Source organism: Leptonotus elevatus, chromosome 9 (genome assembly GCF_054856555.1).
Source record: "Leptonotus elevatus isolate MCC_2025b chromosome 9, RoL_Lele_1.0, whole genome shotgun sequence".
Taxonomy (NCBI): domain Eukaryota; kingdom Metazoa; phylum Chordata; class Actinopteri; order Syngnathiformes; family Syngnathidae; genus Leptonotus; species Leptonotus elevatus.
Window position 1 is genome coordinate 5,250,005 of NC_141247.1, and position 17,792 is coordinate 5,267,796.

At 39.6% G+C, this 17,792-nt stretch overlaps 1 protein-coding gene across 1 annotated transcript; it reads left to right on the forward strand.

The window, feature by feature from the left end:
• The first annotated feature begins 285 nt into the window (after positions 1-285).
• On the forward strand, positions 286-13,374 carry LOC147168059 (uncharacterized). The gene is made up of 4 exons (XM_086085540.1): positions 286-470; positions 5,230-5,314; positions 7,377-7,514; positions 12,479-13,374. The coding sequence occupies exons 1-4, from the start codon at positions 286-288 to the stop codon at positions 13,277-13,279; spliced, it is 1,209 nt and encodes a 402-aa protein (XP_085941666.1). The 3' UTR covers positions 13,280-13,374.
• Positions 13,375-17,792: the final 4,418 nt, after the last annotated feature.

Genomic DNA, 17,792 nt, shown 5'->3' on the forward strand with positions numbered 1-17,792 from the left:
CTTAAGGCAAGAATGCATCATCCTTGCACATTAATTTGAGATAATTGTTTTATACTCAATAATTTATAGCCAAACAGCACCGAAGCCCGATCGGGAGTTTATCGGGCCGGCAGAGTGCCTACCCTCGAGTAGGACCTCCGCTCGTCCCCATAAGTTCCTGTAAATGTGGCTCGTTTGGGAAGGCTCCTGCAGTGGCAACGCGCACATACGGGACTGGCCCCATAAATTTACCCCGAAGTTCCTGCGGCGGAAATGGGCCCTTGGTGGTGGAAGCAAAGTGCAAGAATGCACACAAGTAAAAGGGTTAGCTTAGAAGAAGGGGGACATATGGAGAATACTCAGGAAAGCAGACAAGAATGCAATAAGTTGCAACGTAGAGCAAAGACAGAGGTGGCGAAGGCTGAAATAGAGGCATATAATGACATTTATGCCAGGTTGGACATTAAAGAAGCTAAGAAAGATCTACACAGGTTGGCTCAAAAAAGAGAGTGAGACTGATGAAAAGGATGTGCAGCATTTTTGGTTGATTAAGGATAGAGATGGAAATGTGTATTGGTAATACGTGTACTGGTACTATGTGTATTGGTGCTACACTCTCTATATATATTTATTTATCATATTTAGCCCTTTTTTTTTTTAAATCAACGCAACTGTGTCCATTAATCCTTTTTAGTTGTGACAACTTATTTGAATGATGTTGAACCAACAAACAATATTACTTTAGATGAAATAGCTTTTCCTCTTCAGTAAAAGATGATCAAGTACTGCTTACTTAATCTGATATGTTATCTAAAGGGCACATTTTTAAGTTGGAAACTCAAAAAAAAAATGCACGATGACAAGTTGACAACTGACTTTTCCGTATTTTGAAGTACGCTCGGCTACTTTAGCTTCTTGTCTTAATTACGAGTGAACACACAAGTAATCAAACTACAGTTGTAATTCAAATGCTTCCATTAGTTACTCACAAGTAATCAGACTACAGTTATACAGTTAGTTTGCTTTGGCTTATTGTTTGTTTGTTTGTTTGTTTATGGAACATATAAACCAACAACAGAAATACTACAATTAAAATAAAAAGATTTAAAAGAAAATTTTTGTTTTTTCACATACATGATCATCATTAAGCACAGCTTATATGTTCAAGAGAGAGTAGGAAGAAGTAAAAAAAACGTATCGAGTCCTTCTCCTTACAAAAGAAAAACAAACAAACACAAACTTACACATAAACAGCTGCACTTATACTTATAACACACCTTAGCTTAATATTTGTTCTTGTTTGGAATTTTTTATCGACACTTATACCCCTCAAATCATAGTCACTGTTTCTGATTTCAAACAGCTTCTGAATATTTCCCCATATTTCCACACAATAGGTTAGATATGATAATTATAATGAGCAATATAATATATATAATGACTTCTTATTCAAAACATCCTTTGTTTTGTGAAGGATCCGTATAATTTTGGACACTTTCCTTTTAACATTGTATTTGTTTGACTTCCAGCTTAATCTTTTATCGATAAACTACACCAAGAATTATTTTTTTCATACACTCTTTCTATTTTATTAGAATCTACTCTAATTGTGCCAAAAACTATCAACTTTGTTTTGTTTAAATTTAGAGATAATTTGTTGGTGTCAAACCAATTTTTTTATGCTTTTAATTAATTCTCCTTCATAATCAGAAGCTGTTTCAGATTTTCTCCAGAGCAATAGAGAGTTGTGTCATCAGCAAACAAAACGCTTTTATGTATTTCGGAGACACAGCAAATATTGTTTATATATAATATAAATAACTTAGGGCCAAGCACTGACCCTTGAGGAACGCCGTGAGAAATCATCAATTGATTGTATGTTGTTAAACTGCAAATACTGATATCTGTTATCTAGGTAACTTTTAATTCCTTTATATGCTATATTCCCTTTATATGCTCTTATGCCATATCTCTCTAACTTATTCAATAATATACTATGATCTATATTATCAAATCCTTTTTTTTATCTATAAAAATCCCAATAGTAAATTCTTTGTCATCTATACAGCATCTACAAGTTCCATGACTGCCATCAAGGTTGATCGTTTTTCTCTAAATCCATATTGATTTTCACTTAAGAGCTTGTGTTTCTTGATGAAAGTGTCCAGTCTATGTGAAAAAAAGTTTCTCAAACATTTTTGAGAACTGTGGCTAAAGTGATATTGGTCTATAGTTAGTGAATAAATGTCGATCTCCGTTTTTATAAATAGGAATGACTTAAGTGGTTTTCATTATTGATGGAAAGATATCATCTTTAAATGACAAATTAAAGATATATTTGAATGGTTGTACAACATGTTCGATGATGCTTTTGACTAATGTCATGTCTATATTAAAGCAATCAGTGGATTTTTTATTTTTTTTGTGTTTTTACAACATTACCTTTGGATTAACTAAATTCAAGTGAATATATTAAGTTTAATGACCGGTAATATATTCACTTTGGATTGACTTAATTGAATCGTGTGTTACCAATTGAAGCAAAAACAATTTAAAGTTGGTTCAACAATTCTCTTTTTAGAGTGTGCAACAGAACAGTATACAGTATTGGATAACTAAAAAAGAAGACTGTATTTTTGTCAGTTTTCAATTCTTCATGGAGTCATGGCTAGTTGTCCCAATACTTGTATTCGTGAACCTTTGCTGTATTTTGACCTGTCAAAATTAATCTAGTCACCATTCTGCATGCTGAAACAAAGATTGTAGCTTTTGTCAGTTTGATGCAGGAATTCCTAATATGGTGCTAGACGCATGGATCGTGTGTGCCATTTTGGAAAAAAGCAAAACACAAGCATGTTGAGGAGTGAACATGTACAACGTGTGTATACTTGAACATAATGCTTTCATGGTTATTGTCATGCAGCACAAGACATTCCAAGAGAGGACGTAACTCAACAGAGGAGCGCTTGGTGTGAAATGGAAGCTAGTATATAACACGAGGCTGTGTATTCAATCAATAGGCCATGTAGAAGGGAGGTAAGGTATAGCACTTATAAGTGGATTCCTCTCATCACTGACGGTATAATAACTCTTTTGAGCGTCTGCTGCAGCGTCTCCTGGCTGTGCGTTTGTAATATAAGCTGCAGAAAACTCATTCCAGTAAACAAATCACATGTTTTTGTGATTGTATGTCGGTAACAGATCTCCCCTGCAGCATACGGCAAGGCAAATATTCAGTCACCAGTCGATATAAATGGCTACATTCATTGCGGATACAAGACCATCCCTACATAAGTGTATCCAGATCATTAAATTTGTATGTTCTTGTCAATGTCTTAATGTGAGATTCATTCCCGAGAATGTGATGAATGCAGCATTTTCTGCCACTGAGAAGTGTCTCAGGGTGTTTTGTGTCTTCAATCACATTCACTGAGATTCTCTACTAGTAACAGGTTATGGTTTTTTCTTTGATGTTTTATGTACAGAAGACAACACTGTCAGATTGATCCCTGTTCACATGACCCAGACCTGCCTAAAATAAGTGAAAATCATGTAATATACAGTACATGTACGGCCAAAAGCTGGTGATGTCTCTTTGGAAAGAGTCTCTCATTGTGGCGTGTGCTACAACATTTTGATACAATACTTCGGAAAACATGTGATACAAAACAATTCACTCCAAATCAAATGTGGTGCAATATAACAGAAAAGTTGCAATAACTTTTAGGCAATGGGCTTGACTGGACCTCCTATCTTAACGAGAATCCAAAAGCATGGGAGAGGCAGCCCAATCTGTAATCACATCATGCCATCATTTCATTGGGTTTACAATATTACTGACATGATTCAGTTTTTATTTATTTATTTTTATCTTGGATATCAGAATCAAACCTGGTGCAATTGTGGATAGCAACCAACATATCAATCATATCTATGTGACTGCAATGCATATGGACAGATATGATCTGCCTGCCCTATAAATCCATTAAAGTGAACCAACAAGAAACTGGTGATAAACCACAATTGGATTGAAAGCATAGACTGATAAAACATTCTAAATTAGAGGTGCATAGACCATTATGTAGGGAAAATGGAAAACTGAAAACGTAATGACCAACTAAATGGTTTTAAGACAGTTATTATAAAGGGTTTAAATCAAACAAGGCCTTTGACCTGCAGTGGAAATATAAAATTATATTATTTAGTTGTTGTACCCTGTAATAGCATACAGTAAAAAAAAAAAAAAAAAAGCAAAGTGGCTGAGTACACTCCAATTTGCCTTATTTCTTGATAAATCCAAAATGTTGTCAAACACTGGCCTCACTAAAAGCAGCATAGTAAAGAAGTGGCAGAATGTCTGCCTCACAGTCAAGACTTGTATGTACTCCCCGTACTTATGTGGGTTTTCTTGAGGTGCTCTGACTTACTACCACTTTCCAAATACATGCACGTTGGGCCACTTTGCTCGAATCCCTTCTCATCTGGAATCCTGCAACGGAGTACTGTATTGTCTGCTTTGTAAGGATAGGCTGCCGACATCCCCAGGCATCACCCACACCCCAAATTGCACCTTGACTGGCTCCCCATCAAGACAGTCTTTAAACGTCTCCAAATGACTTATAAATCCATCCATGCCCTTGGCCCACCATACATCACCGACCTCCTCCATCCCTCCACTATTACCCCAAAGCTACGCTGGCCTGATCTCTATCCCAAACACAAAACTAACAGAGCTAGACATTTTTTAACCCTATAAAGTCAAACATATCATATTAAATACAAGACATTTTCAGCACTCTACTATTTCATGAATATAATGTTTTTTTTCCCATTAAAGCCCTGACGTATATGATCTGACACAGATCTGCATTGCACGGATAATCCAGTAGAGAGCAGTATCACCTGGCTAATGGCTTTTCCAGCGACATTGCAAGATGGCCCTAAAAAAAAAGATTTTTTTGTTTGTTCAAAAGGACCAATAAATACTCTATTTACAAAGAATCTGAATTTTCTCACATACATTTCATGATTCAGGCTTTATAGGGTTAAAAAATATTCTCAAGCATCATGTGTTCAAAGCATACAGCCAGTAACAATAAATACACGTTCACATTTACAAGAGAGTGCATGCTACTACAGGAATTACTAGTAGTAGTGACTTGATACAAATCTACTAGTTAATATCGAGAGCTTAACTAGTAGCACTCAGATGTCTATGTAATTTTAATTGTAATTAATTCATAATTGTAGTTATCCAACTAGTGAAGACAAAGAGGGTTCCTCAAACGACATACTTCCGGTTTGGGCGCACAAACCATTGCCTTTTCGACTCCAAGTGCTTTTGCGTTTGAGCACAGCTTGCCACGTCCAATATGGCCACCACATCTAGTTGGCAGCAGGCCTGTCGACGTGGCGGCCATATTGGATGTGGCCCAGCCATGCTTTCCGACTGTGTATCTAGTTTCGTCTTCATATTGAATTAAGTGAAGTCACTTCAAAATATTCTGAAATGGAAACGTGAATCCCAGCCCAGCCCACATGGATAAGATCAAATATGGTGGATTTATGGACTTAATAATAAGTTACTCAATAAAACTACATACAGGGTAAAGCGCTACTTTTAAAAGAAAGGTTTGGACTGGATAAAAAAAATTGCTTCGTCAGTAAAAGGTGATGATTTTTCTGGCCTGACTTCGATCAACAGCTGTACTAATTATGTGTTAGATACATGTGCACTTTGTTTAACAATAGCCAAGTGGTGTTCTTTTGTTATTTTGTTTGTAAAGTATTGTTGAATTACTAGAATGAGCAGCTACTCAAAGCAGGTGCTCACATAGCGTGGAATCAAGTTTTTGAAGGTTTACAGTTTTGGGCTCCTAAATGTACAAATGAACAGCTGAAACAACTTCATCAGTTTTCAACCTTTATTGTATTTTCTTATATTTCTTATATTTACCTTGCAGTTGAGACCATGCTACTGAGACACTAGCAAAATATAAAGCAAGATTAAGGATGCATTCTTGTGATCTAAATCACGGATTGGTAGCAGATTATAACATCTGGATTTTGCACCATTATCCAACAAGAATACATAGACAAAGTTAAATAGTAGGTCCATTGAATAAGTGAACACGCTCTGTTAAATGTGCTTTCATTCTCACAAACATCTCTGCAACATTAGCTATAATTCCTTAAAAAAATAAAATAAAGGCATTTACAGCATTAATTCCATATGCAATCAATCTGTCATCAAGATTTTCTGAACATTATTTACATTTTTTGTTGTAATAATATAAGTCTCTTAATTTCCTAACATTTGATTCAAAAAGAGTGTAATGATAAGTCTCATTAATACAACTTTTTTTCAAACATCTATTGTTGCTTTGAGTAGAACCACACAAGAATAAAATAAATGATATGTAAGGCCTTGTGATTTAAAAGATATCTCAAATATACAATATTGCTCTTGTATTGGAAAATGTATCTTTGATGTAATTCATATGATGTTTCTGTGTTAATTTATCATCCATCATCACTCCAAGTAATTTTGTTTCAAAAACTCATTTAGTACTAACATTACACATTTTCAGCATGATATCCACTTTGGTTTCTCCTGAATCACAAATACCATAAGTTTGGTTATATATTTATCCGTCTTCCAACTTGACATAATAGTTCTTTCATTGTGCCATTTAAAAAGGTATTTCTACAGCATACATGCTCCACCAATGCTCAGATGAGTACGAAGAGCCCTGACTGATTTACTCTGACTGCATCTATCAGCTTCTTTCTTTCTTTCTTTCTTTCTCTTTCTTTCTTTCTTTCTTTCTTTCTTTCTTTCTTTCTGTCTTTCTTTCTTTCTTTCTTTCTTTCTTTCTTTCTTTCTTTCTTTCTTTGGTGAATGGAGGGGTGGAGAGGTGGAGGGTGACGTCACGCGCATCCCCACGGAGTAGCGGACATGTGCCGTAGTACACTTACTCTTGTGCACGTACTGACACAGATGCTGCAGTTACGCTTTGGTCCAGAGGTGGCAGTACCGAGTAAAAATGTGACAAACTGCACAAAGATCCTTTAAAGTGAATGTGTTCGTAGTCCACATAGCAAATATTGATTCTGGAGTCGCTCACGAGATGCTGTGACTATCGCGAGACCTACAGCGAGACCAGAAACCCTAACATGGCGGCGCCCTGCTGCTAAGATAGAACTAGCTCTATTATACTAAACTAATCCAAATTTAACCATCATATATCTTGCCTTTTCTCTTCTCTCTTTCATCCGGCAGATCTGAAATACCACCCAACGTGGAGGACCTTGAACGTTTCATCGACGGATATTTTTACAGCTGCGCGATGGAGGATCCTTCCGTCGAGAAACCATCGAAGAAACCTTCTTCGAAGAAAAGGAAAAACGATTCAGCGACGGACACGGACGACCTAACCACCACCACTACGGACGTTTCGGTCAGTGTGCTGGAGTCCATAAATAAAAAACTTGACGTCCTCGGCCTCATCCTCGAGGACGTCAAAGAATTAAAAGTAAGCATGGAATTCATCAGTCAGCAGGTAAGTGTCCTTAAACAGGAAAATGCCGAGTTACATTCTACACTCACGGCTGTTTCAGCCGAGCTGGAAACTATGAAAAAAGAGAATAAAACGCTAAAAGAAACAGTTTTAGATGTACAATCCCGTAGTATGCGGGAGAATTTAATATTCTCAGGTATATCTGAGAATACCTCTGATAACCCAGAGGTTGAGATAAAAAAAATTATGACGAATTCATTAAAAATTCCTCAGGAGACGGTAAATAACATCTCTTTTGACCGGGTACATCGGCTTGGAGCCCGTAGAGGCAACAAACCCCGTCCTATTATTGCCAAGTTTGAGCATTTTAAACAGAAATTATTTGTTAAAAGTAAAGGACGGGAGCTTAAAGGGACCTCATTTGGAATGAATGATCAATTCCCGAGAGAGATCAATGAGCGGCGAAAGGTACTGTTTCCTATAATGAAACAAAATAGGCAGGAGGGTAAACGGACTACGATAGCCGTTGATAAGTTATATATCGATGGCCAACTATTCCGGAACCCCAATTCCACTCCCTGGCTGTTCTAATTAGCATTGGTGGAACTAAACTTAGTTTGATTACTAGGTGTATACATATACTGTATATGTGGTTATAAAACCAAAAACATGAATACTTATTATGTTTAGGCTATATTATAAATATAATATTAATACACAACTATATCTAAAGTATATTTATAAAAAAAAATAATAATAATCTCGCTGGGGTTACTGGTGTATTGTTATGTTTAATCCCCTGTTAATTTCCTTCACTTTCACCGCCCTACTCGTTTTTGCACTGTTTTATTTACTTACACGTTACCTTACACGTTACCTTACACGTTACCTTACACGTTACCTTACACGTTACCTTACACGTTACCTTACACGTTACCTTACACGTTACCTTACACATTACCTTACATGTTACCTTATACGTTACCTCATATTTTATACAAACTATATAAATCACCTAACCACTTTGATTCTATCCTATAACATGCCAGTGGTAGCAAATGGCCTATACAGATATATACATAGGACTGTGTTTATATTATTTGTATGCATAAATTAGTTCTGGTTTCCTGGAATGTTTGTGGCGCTCGCTCACAGGCAAAAAGAATAAAAACTTTAGACCATCTCTTAAAATTAAAAGCAGATATTTGCCTCCTACAAGAAACCCACCTACAAAAATCTGAAGAAAAATTACTTATTGATAAAAATTTTAGCCAAGCGTACTCTGCCCCTTATAACAGTAGACAAAGGGGAGTCTGTATACTCATACATAAGAATTTACTCTTTACTCTAAATAATACAATAACAGACCCAGAGGGCCGATACATTATTATTCAGGTGACTATATTTAATAAAATATATACATTCGGTAATTTATATGCCCCTAATAATGATGATCCGGCTTTTTTCCATGAATTTTTCTCTAAGCTGTTTGAATTAGCAGCGAACTCTACTATTATTATTGGAGGAGACTTTAACACAACCTTAAATCCATTAATAGATCGTTCTAATAAAACAACATGTATAAGGCGATCACAATCCACAAAAGTAATAGGGGAATATATGGATGACTTTGGCCTCGTCGACAGCTGGAGACTTAAAAACCCAAATAAGAAGGAATTTACCTTCTTTTCCGCTGTGCACCGGTCCTTTTCAAGAATTGATTTTTTTCTTACAAATAATTCTATTGCTGATATAACCGTTACAAAAATACATCCTATTATTATTAGCGACCATGCACCAGTCTCCCTTTCCCTACAAGTTGATTATACCTTTAAACCACCACCTACATGGCGTTTTAACATCTCACTACTAAACGACGCAGAATTTGACAAAATTATAAGAAAAGAATGGGCAGACTTTTTGGAAATAAATGACTCTCCAGACCTATCTCCAGCTCTTCTCTGGGAAGCCGGGAAAGCAGTAATTAGAGGTAAAATTATATCATATTCATCTTATAAAAAGAAACAGGATCAAAAATTAGAAAAAGACTTGGAAGATAAAATTAAACAACTGACGGATGAGTACGCAATAAACCCAAATAACCAAATATGGACTGACTTACAAAATACAAAAATACAGTTAGACGATATGTTAACTAAAAAGACAGAGTTTATAATACAACAATTGAGATACAACAACTTTGAATATAATAACAAATCAGGTAAATTTCTTGCAAACCAACTTCAACGTAATCGGGAAAAATCGCTTATAACGGCTATTAAAGGTACAACTGGTGAATGTACACAATCACCAGAAGAAATTAATCAAATTTTTTATAATTATTATCACAACTTATACTCAGAAACTAATAAACCTAACCCAGAGCATATTGAGGCATTCCTCAGTAGCTTAAGTATACCTCAGGTAACTACTGAATATAAAGATATGTTAGATGCACCACTTACTATAAACGAGTTGTACAGTGCTCTAGATAGTATGCCAAATGGCAAAGCACCCGGCCCGGATGGTTATCCGGCTATATTTTTAAAGCACTTCTGGTCAATGCTTGCTCCACTATTCTTAAGAGTAGTAACAGAAATTAAAACTAATGGTCACATACGCCCACACATGAATACAGCAGCAATTAAACTTTTATTAAAGCCAGAAAAAGACCCCACCCTTCCATCAAGTTACCGTCCGATTTCACTAATTAACACTGATATTAAAATTATCACTAAGGCTTTTACATCTAGATTAGAAACAGTAATCCCGACAATCATTCATAGCGACCAAACAGGCTTTATTAAAGAGCGTCACTCTACTAATAATATTAGAAGGCTCTTTAACCTTATTAGTATGTCACAGCGGCATGATAAAAAGGCAGTTATTATATCATTGGATGCAGAAAAAGCTTTTGATAAAGTTAACTGGTCCTTCCTCTTTGCTGTTTTAAATAAATTTGGCTTTGGGAAGTCATTTATTCACTGGGTGTCAGTATTATATGATTCTCCTAAAGCTACTGTTACTACTAATGGGATTATATCTAAGAGTTTTACTCTACAGAGAGGCACAAGACAGGGATGCCCACTGTCGCCTTTATTATTTGCAATATTTATTGAACCGCTTGCATTAGCCATACGCCAGGAAAGAATGATTCAAGGAATTCACTCTGGGGTAACAGAACATAAAATTAATCTATATGCCGATGATATTTTACTTTATTTAGAAAAGCCTGCTATTTCATTAGGGGAAGTATTTAACTTAATAACTAAATTCTCACAGTTATCAGACTATTCTATTAACTGGACAAAATCAACACTTCTACCTATTACAGAAAATTCATGGAACCCTGCAAGCCAGGACCCATACTACTCATTTCCTATAGGTAATTTAAAATACTTAGGCATAAAAATCTCACCTAAATTAACTGATTTAGTTAATTTAAATTTCACTCCACTTCTGGATAGCATTTATAGTGACTTGGAGCGCTGGAATAATCTTCCTATTTCTCTAATAGGACGAATAGCCACTATTAAAATGAAAGTTTTACCCAAAATAAACTATTTTTTCTCAATGATTCCATTTAAACCTACGGCTAACTGGTTCCAGTTGTTGGACTCAGCCGTTACAAAATTTTACTGGAAAAAAAAAAGAAGCAAAGATTAGTCTATCTACTCTTCAGAAAAATAAATCCAAAGGAGGTCTAGAGGCACCAAATTTTATGCACTATTATATAGCCAACCAGCTACAATATATTATTTTATGGGCACAACCCAAGAGAGATACTAACTGTTGGCTGGAACTAGAACAGAAGGATTGTAATAACCTCAGACTCCTAGATTTACTCTTTATTACAACATCGATTAAGCGCCATAACTGCTTTAAAAATCCAATGATTTCCGCCACCCTGACTGCCTGGTGGAAGGCACTAGAAATGACAAAAGCCCAAGTGGAGCCCAGCGGGCTTTCTCCCCTATGGCATAACCCCGACTTTCAAATTAACAACCAATCGTTTTATTTGAATGTGTGGGAGCAGAAAGGAATTACACATCTCCACCATCTCTTCTCAGATAATATGTTTATATCATATACATCCTTGCTCCAAAAATATAAAATAAAAAACGGAAACTTTTTACATTATTTGCAAGTTAAAAGTATGATAAAGAAACAAATTCCAACACTCCAGGGTACGCTCCAACCGCCTGTTTTAGCTAAAGATATTATCAAGCTTTCTCCGACAACAACAAAAAAACTCTCAAAAATATATAAGTTACTTTCATATACTGATAAAACGTCTTTACCCATCTCAAAATGGGAAACAGACTTGTCTATAGCTCCGGAATCTGTCTTTTGGATTCAAGTTTGTGAAAATGTTTTTAAAATGACAAAACACACAAATTTACAACTTATCCAATATAAAATTATTCACAGAACATACATTACTCAATATATGATGAAGAAAATGGGACTCTCAGACTCCGACATTTGTCTCCAGTGTTTACAAAACACTACAGACACTTATTTTCATGCTTTATGGTTATGTACTCCGGTTATGTGTTTCTGGACTAAAGTCTTAGAAAAACTTTCCGCTGTCTTGGACTGTAGGATACCGTTCTCTCCAAACTTGTGTTTGCTAGGTGACTTAACAACAATTGACTTACCACATAAACAATTTCAATCTATACTTGTAGCCCTTACTATCGCAAAAAAAACAATTCTTGTTAACTGGAAAAATAAACAAACTTTGAATATCGACCAATGGTCTAACCTCCTCATAAATCATATTTTAATGGAAAAAATATCTGCCTCAAATAAAAACCAAATATCAAAATTTAAAGAAACATGGTCTACGTATATAGAATTTTTTAACCTAAACTTGGATTTTAATTCTGCCTGTTAGCGAGAGCCACAGCAGCGTTATAACTTGCATTGATGTTTCTGTATTAGGCAATTTGTAACTAATGGTTGTGTTTCTATAGTCAGGAACCCGGCTGCTGCCAGCGGGATCGAGCGGATTCACCTCCGATGGGCACCAGGGGTTGATATTCGGATTCACGGCATGCCAGTGGGTTAATTCTGTGGGTGCTGTCCCCCCTGGCGGGGAGTGGGCGGGTCTGCCCCTCTGTTGGCTGCTGGGTGGCGGCTGCGTCTTGGCCGTTCCCTGGGTCTCTTGGGGGGTGCTGCGTTGCGGGGCTTTCCCTGGTGTCGGGGGCGGCGCCGTTCCGGCGCGGTCCGTCGCTCTGGGCCCGGCGACGCGGTTCGGGGCCTGTGGGCCGCCGGGGTGCCCGGTGGTTCCCTCTCCCCTCCCCCTTCCTCCCCCTTGCTGCCTCTCCCTCCTCGCCTCTCCCCGCCCGTCCTCCGCCTCCCTGTCCCCTCTCCCTCGTCGCCCTTCCTCCTCCTCTCCCCCTCTCCTTGCGTCCCTGCCGCTGCCCCCTGCCCTTCTTGTCGTCCCCTTCCCTCCTCCCTTCCCCTTCCCCGGTACGCCTTCCTTCCCCTCCCCTGGGCCGGGGGCTCCATCCATGGCCCGGGTCTCGGTGCTATGGGGGCCGGCGGGGGTGGCTGGGGTTTGGTGTCGTGCCCGCCCCGCTCCGGTGGGCGTCCTGACACCTCGGGCGGGACCCAGTATCCGGGGGGCGAGCCCTATCGCCCCGCCGGACGGGTCCCATATGCCCGCCGGGGTCCTGGTGGGGTGGGTGGGGGCTTGGTGGGCCGGTGCGCCTCCTGCCCCCGCCCGGTTGGGGAGGGCCCCGCTGGTCACACCTCTTAACTCACTACACTAGGTTTGCACAATACACTTTTATAGACATATAGGGCACATAACACACTTTGGGGGGTGGGGTAGGGTGGAAACACCGTCTTCACCCTACAACTCCCCTCCAATTTTAATACACCACACAACTTGTGGGTGGGGGGGGGGCTTGTGGGGGTGCCATCGGTTGGGGGCCGCAGTATAGAGCAGTGCTGCGGTCCCCTGTCCGTGTCGCCACCCCGCCCTATCTATTTTTTTTTAATGCACCACATACACTCAGCAACATGCTTGGGTGGCGGGTGGATCGGAGCGTGGGAATATCATTTCCATCGGCTCCGGTTCACCTGCTCCTAATTTTAATGCACCACACACACACACTTGTATATACACTGGGTGGGGTCACATTCACGGTTTAGGGGTAGAGTTCGCCAGTCCGCGAGCTGGCGGACTCAGTAACAGGGGTTAATTTTCACAAAGAACGCTGGGGTGACGACCGGGGCCTTCCCCCGCTGGGCCTGGGGTTCGGGGGTGTCGGCCGCCCTCCAGTGCCCCCATCTCCCCCTTCTGCCCCCGGTGTTCCGTCCTTCCACACGGCGGGGGGTGGGGTGGGCGCGGCTGCCCTCTCCGCTCCGCTGTCCGGCCCCTCTTCGGCGCCGGTGCCTGGGTGCGGGTGGTCCCCGGGGGCTGGGGGTCGGGGGTTGGGGGGCTGCCGGTTGGTCGGGGTGGGGTCGGGGGGGGCGGCTTTGTTGGGGGGGGCGGTGGTGGGGGTTGCGGGGTGGGGGGTGCTGGGGGTGGGGGGTGTCTGGGGGATTGGGGGCGGCTGGGGCTGGGTTGGGGTGGGTGGCGGGGGTGGATGGGGGGCGGGGGGTCGTGGGGGGGGCGGAGGTTGGGGGCCGGTGGGGTGCCTGGTGGGCCTGCAGTGCCCCGTCCTGCTGCGTTGGGCCGGGGGCGCGGGCCGTGTTGGGGCGGGGGGCGCTCTTGCTCCTGGGTTTGCTCTCCGGCCGGTGGCCCTGGCGGGGCCCGGGGGTCGTCCTTTGGCGCTGCCGCGGCCTGGGGGGCCCTGAGGTGTTGCGCTTGCTCTGTTCCGGCGGGGGTCGACGGCTCCCCTCTTTGGTGGAGATTTTCATGCATGCCAGATCCACCACACCAGCATCTACCGAAACTCAGACACAATCTGTTTCCTCCTCAGGTTATTGAATCGGTGGAGGCTGGTGTCTGCGGATCTCACGCGGCTTCGTCTGTCCTTCCTTCCTTTTCTCGGTCTCTCCTTTGGTCTCTTGAGGCCTCCCTGATTTTATGTTTTTTGGATTTGTTGGGGTCTGGATGTTTCTTGGGCTGGGGAGGAGTTCTGGGGGGGGGGTGTCTGGTCGGTGCTGGATTTCACCTTCCTTGGTTTTCTTCGGTCCCCTCGGGTCTCCTGGTGTTCGGTTTAGGTGAACGGTATGCGATTTTTTTCTAATAGGTTTTCTGGTGAGCTAACAAATACACGCACGCACGCACGCACGCACATACACATACTCACCCACACACACAAAAAAAAATATATATATATATGTATATATATATATATATATATATATATATATATTAAAAAAAAAAAAAAAAAAAGAGCAATGATGATGACATTTCCGAATGAACAATACTGAGCTCTTAAGAAAAAAAAAAAAAAAAAAAAGGAAAATGTATCTTTGATGTAATTCATATGATGTTTCTGTGTTAATTTATCATCCATCATCACTCCAAGTAATTTTGTTTCAAAAACTCATTCAGTACTAACATTACACATTTTCAGCATGATATCCACTTTGGTTTCTCCTGAATCACAAATACCATAAGTTTGGTTATATATTTATCCGTCTTCCAACTTGACATAATAGTTCTTTCATTGTGCCATTTAAAAAGGTATTTCTACAGCATACATGCTCCACCAATGCTCAGATGAGTACGAAGAGCCCTGACTGATTTACTCTGACTGCATCTATCAGCTTCTTTCTTTCTTTCTTTCTTTCTTTCTTTCATTCTTTCTTTCTTTCTTTCTGTCTTTCTTTCTTTCTTTCTTTCTTTCTTTCTTTGGTGAATGGAGGGGTGGAGAGGTGGAGGGTGACGTCACGCGCATCCCCACGGAGTAGCGGACATGTGCCGTAGTACACTTACTCTTGTGCACGTACTGACACAGATGCTGCAGTTACGCTTTGGTCCAGAGGTGGCAGTACCGAGTAAAAATGTGACAAACTGCACAAAGATCCTTTGAAGTGAATGTGTTCGTAGTCCACATAGCAAATATTGATTCTGAAAGGAAACTCAAGGTTTTCTAACCAATCCGTTAGGTTGTACACATTTATGTTGAGCACTCACTCACATACAATGCAAGTCCTGCTACACAAAGAATTTCCCTTGATGTCAATAAAGCATCTACCATGGATGTGCAGACATACTATTACTAAACATGGTGTATAGTAATAGTATGCCCATAAAATGTACATATTTGGACATTATTGTTTGACCGACTGGGTATGTTGTGTTTAGAGTTGTAAATTGAATCTTCTTCCCCCCCTTTCATTGAGTGCCACTGAATTATAGCTTGTGTGGGTGTATAGTTGGCCTGCGTCTGTGAGCAGGTTGTTTCAGTATCAGTATCATTCGTCCTACGCCGGCCTGCTCCTGTGTTCTGCTCCTTTGTCTTCAGTTTCATGATTAGTCAGAGTGGGAGATTTACGCTTTCAGCTGTAGTCACTTCTTTGTTGCAGCAGTCCGAAATCCTTGTTCTTGAATGCAAAATGTTTTGTTATTTAAAAAAAATTCTTCATAGGCATGTCTTTTGCTAATAAATCAGCACACATTGTTGTGACATTAAGTATGTACAATATTAAAGGCACCAATAGTGTCAGACTTTTTTAGGACCGAACAGTGGAAAACAAAAGTACATATCTTGAAAAAACGGTTTGACTTAAAATTTATATGAACATTAATTGTGAAGAGCGTTTACATTTGTGGTAGCATAAGTTTTTATTGTACCAGAAAAAAAACAAAAAAAAAAACAAACCTGGGACGTTTTCCTTCAGATTATAAATAGTTGCTTCCGGTCATGTTCAAGGCAACATTCTCTCAATAAGCCGTGCAGTAGCTCAAGAAATCCTCAGTGTTGAGACGTCATTTGATTCATAAATGCTGATGTCGGAAAGACTTTAGCAGCCTTATTTTGAAAATGTATTTAAAGAAATACAGTATAACTACTGATGGTGTGTCGCTTCACTCGCCTGACCATGCAGGTAACGTGGCTCAGGTCTCGTTCATTGACTGTGTGAATATAAGGGGAAATATTGTAGTTGCCTCTCTATATGTGCCCAGGGATTGGCTGTTGACCAGTCCAGGTCAAATGGTCAGATGCCTATTCCTGTCAGCTGGGATAGGCTCCAGCATACCCATGACTGAACAAGATAATGTATTGATATAAAACGTTGATGGATGGAAATACTGTAATCTGTAATCAATCTGTGATTTATGTTTTCCTCAATATTGCGATTAAGATTTATTTTTCATGGTCTTCTTCCAACGTATTGTTAAACAAACACAATCAATAAATGAATCTGTATGATACATAAATGTTTCAGTATTATATACGTTAGGCTTACATTAAAAAAATATCTCGTCTATAAATAATAAAGCATCTAGTAAAGCATCTGAATTTCAGCATTTCTTATTCAAATAGGCGGGTGATGGTGGTGATGTTTTAGCTGTAGCTCTAAGCCAAACTAGTTCATTGCTAATGCACTCGGGGACAGTTATAACAAACCTGCCTGCGGTAAGTTGTAGCATTTGTTAGAAAGAAAAAAAAAAAGAGCAGGCGAAGTTTGGCTTGAATGCATGAGTACAAATTACGTTTTTCTTGCTGCTCTGTATTTATAGAGCGAGAGGCAGTAACACTTGCTGTCCCTTAACTACTATATTCCGAATATGAACTCTGTAAGCATCTGTACTGTACAGAATATTTATATTATGAAATGTTTTTGTAGCTCTTTTGATCATTTCTTCAATTTGGCTTTAAAAAGGTAAAGATACATTATTGTCATTGTACAAAACTGTACAGCGGTATTAAGGTAACTTCACAGTAACAGGGCACGATCTAATAAATAATAACAATTAAAGAATAAGACAAAAAAAGTACTACATAATTTTTCACACAGCATGCATGGGCCATCATCAGATATTCGTCAGATATTGCACATTAACACGTTCTCATGTCATGTGTTTGAGTTTGTTGTTGAGTGTTATGGCTGTGGGGTAGAAAGCAGTGGCGAGCGGTGACCTTTTGGAGTGGGCATGCTGTATAGCCAGGCAAGGGCGCGATCTGAAAAATGTGGGGGTATTTTTTTTATTATTAATTTTAATATTAAATATTTAATTATTTTATATCACTGTGTAGGTATAAAATTTAAGCGGAAATATTCAGGACTGACGCAGGTTGATGTGCACACACTGTAATGTAAACCAGCTCCGTGGTGAATGAAATGACAAAATCACATGCCCACAAATTTGCCAATACG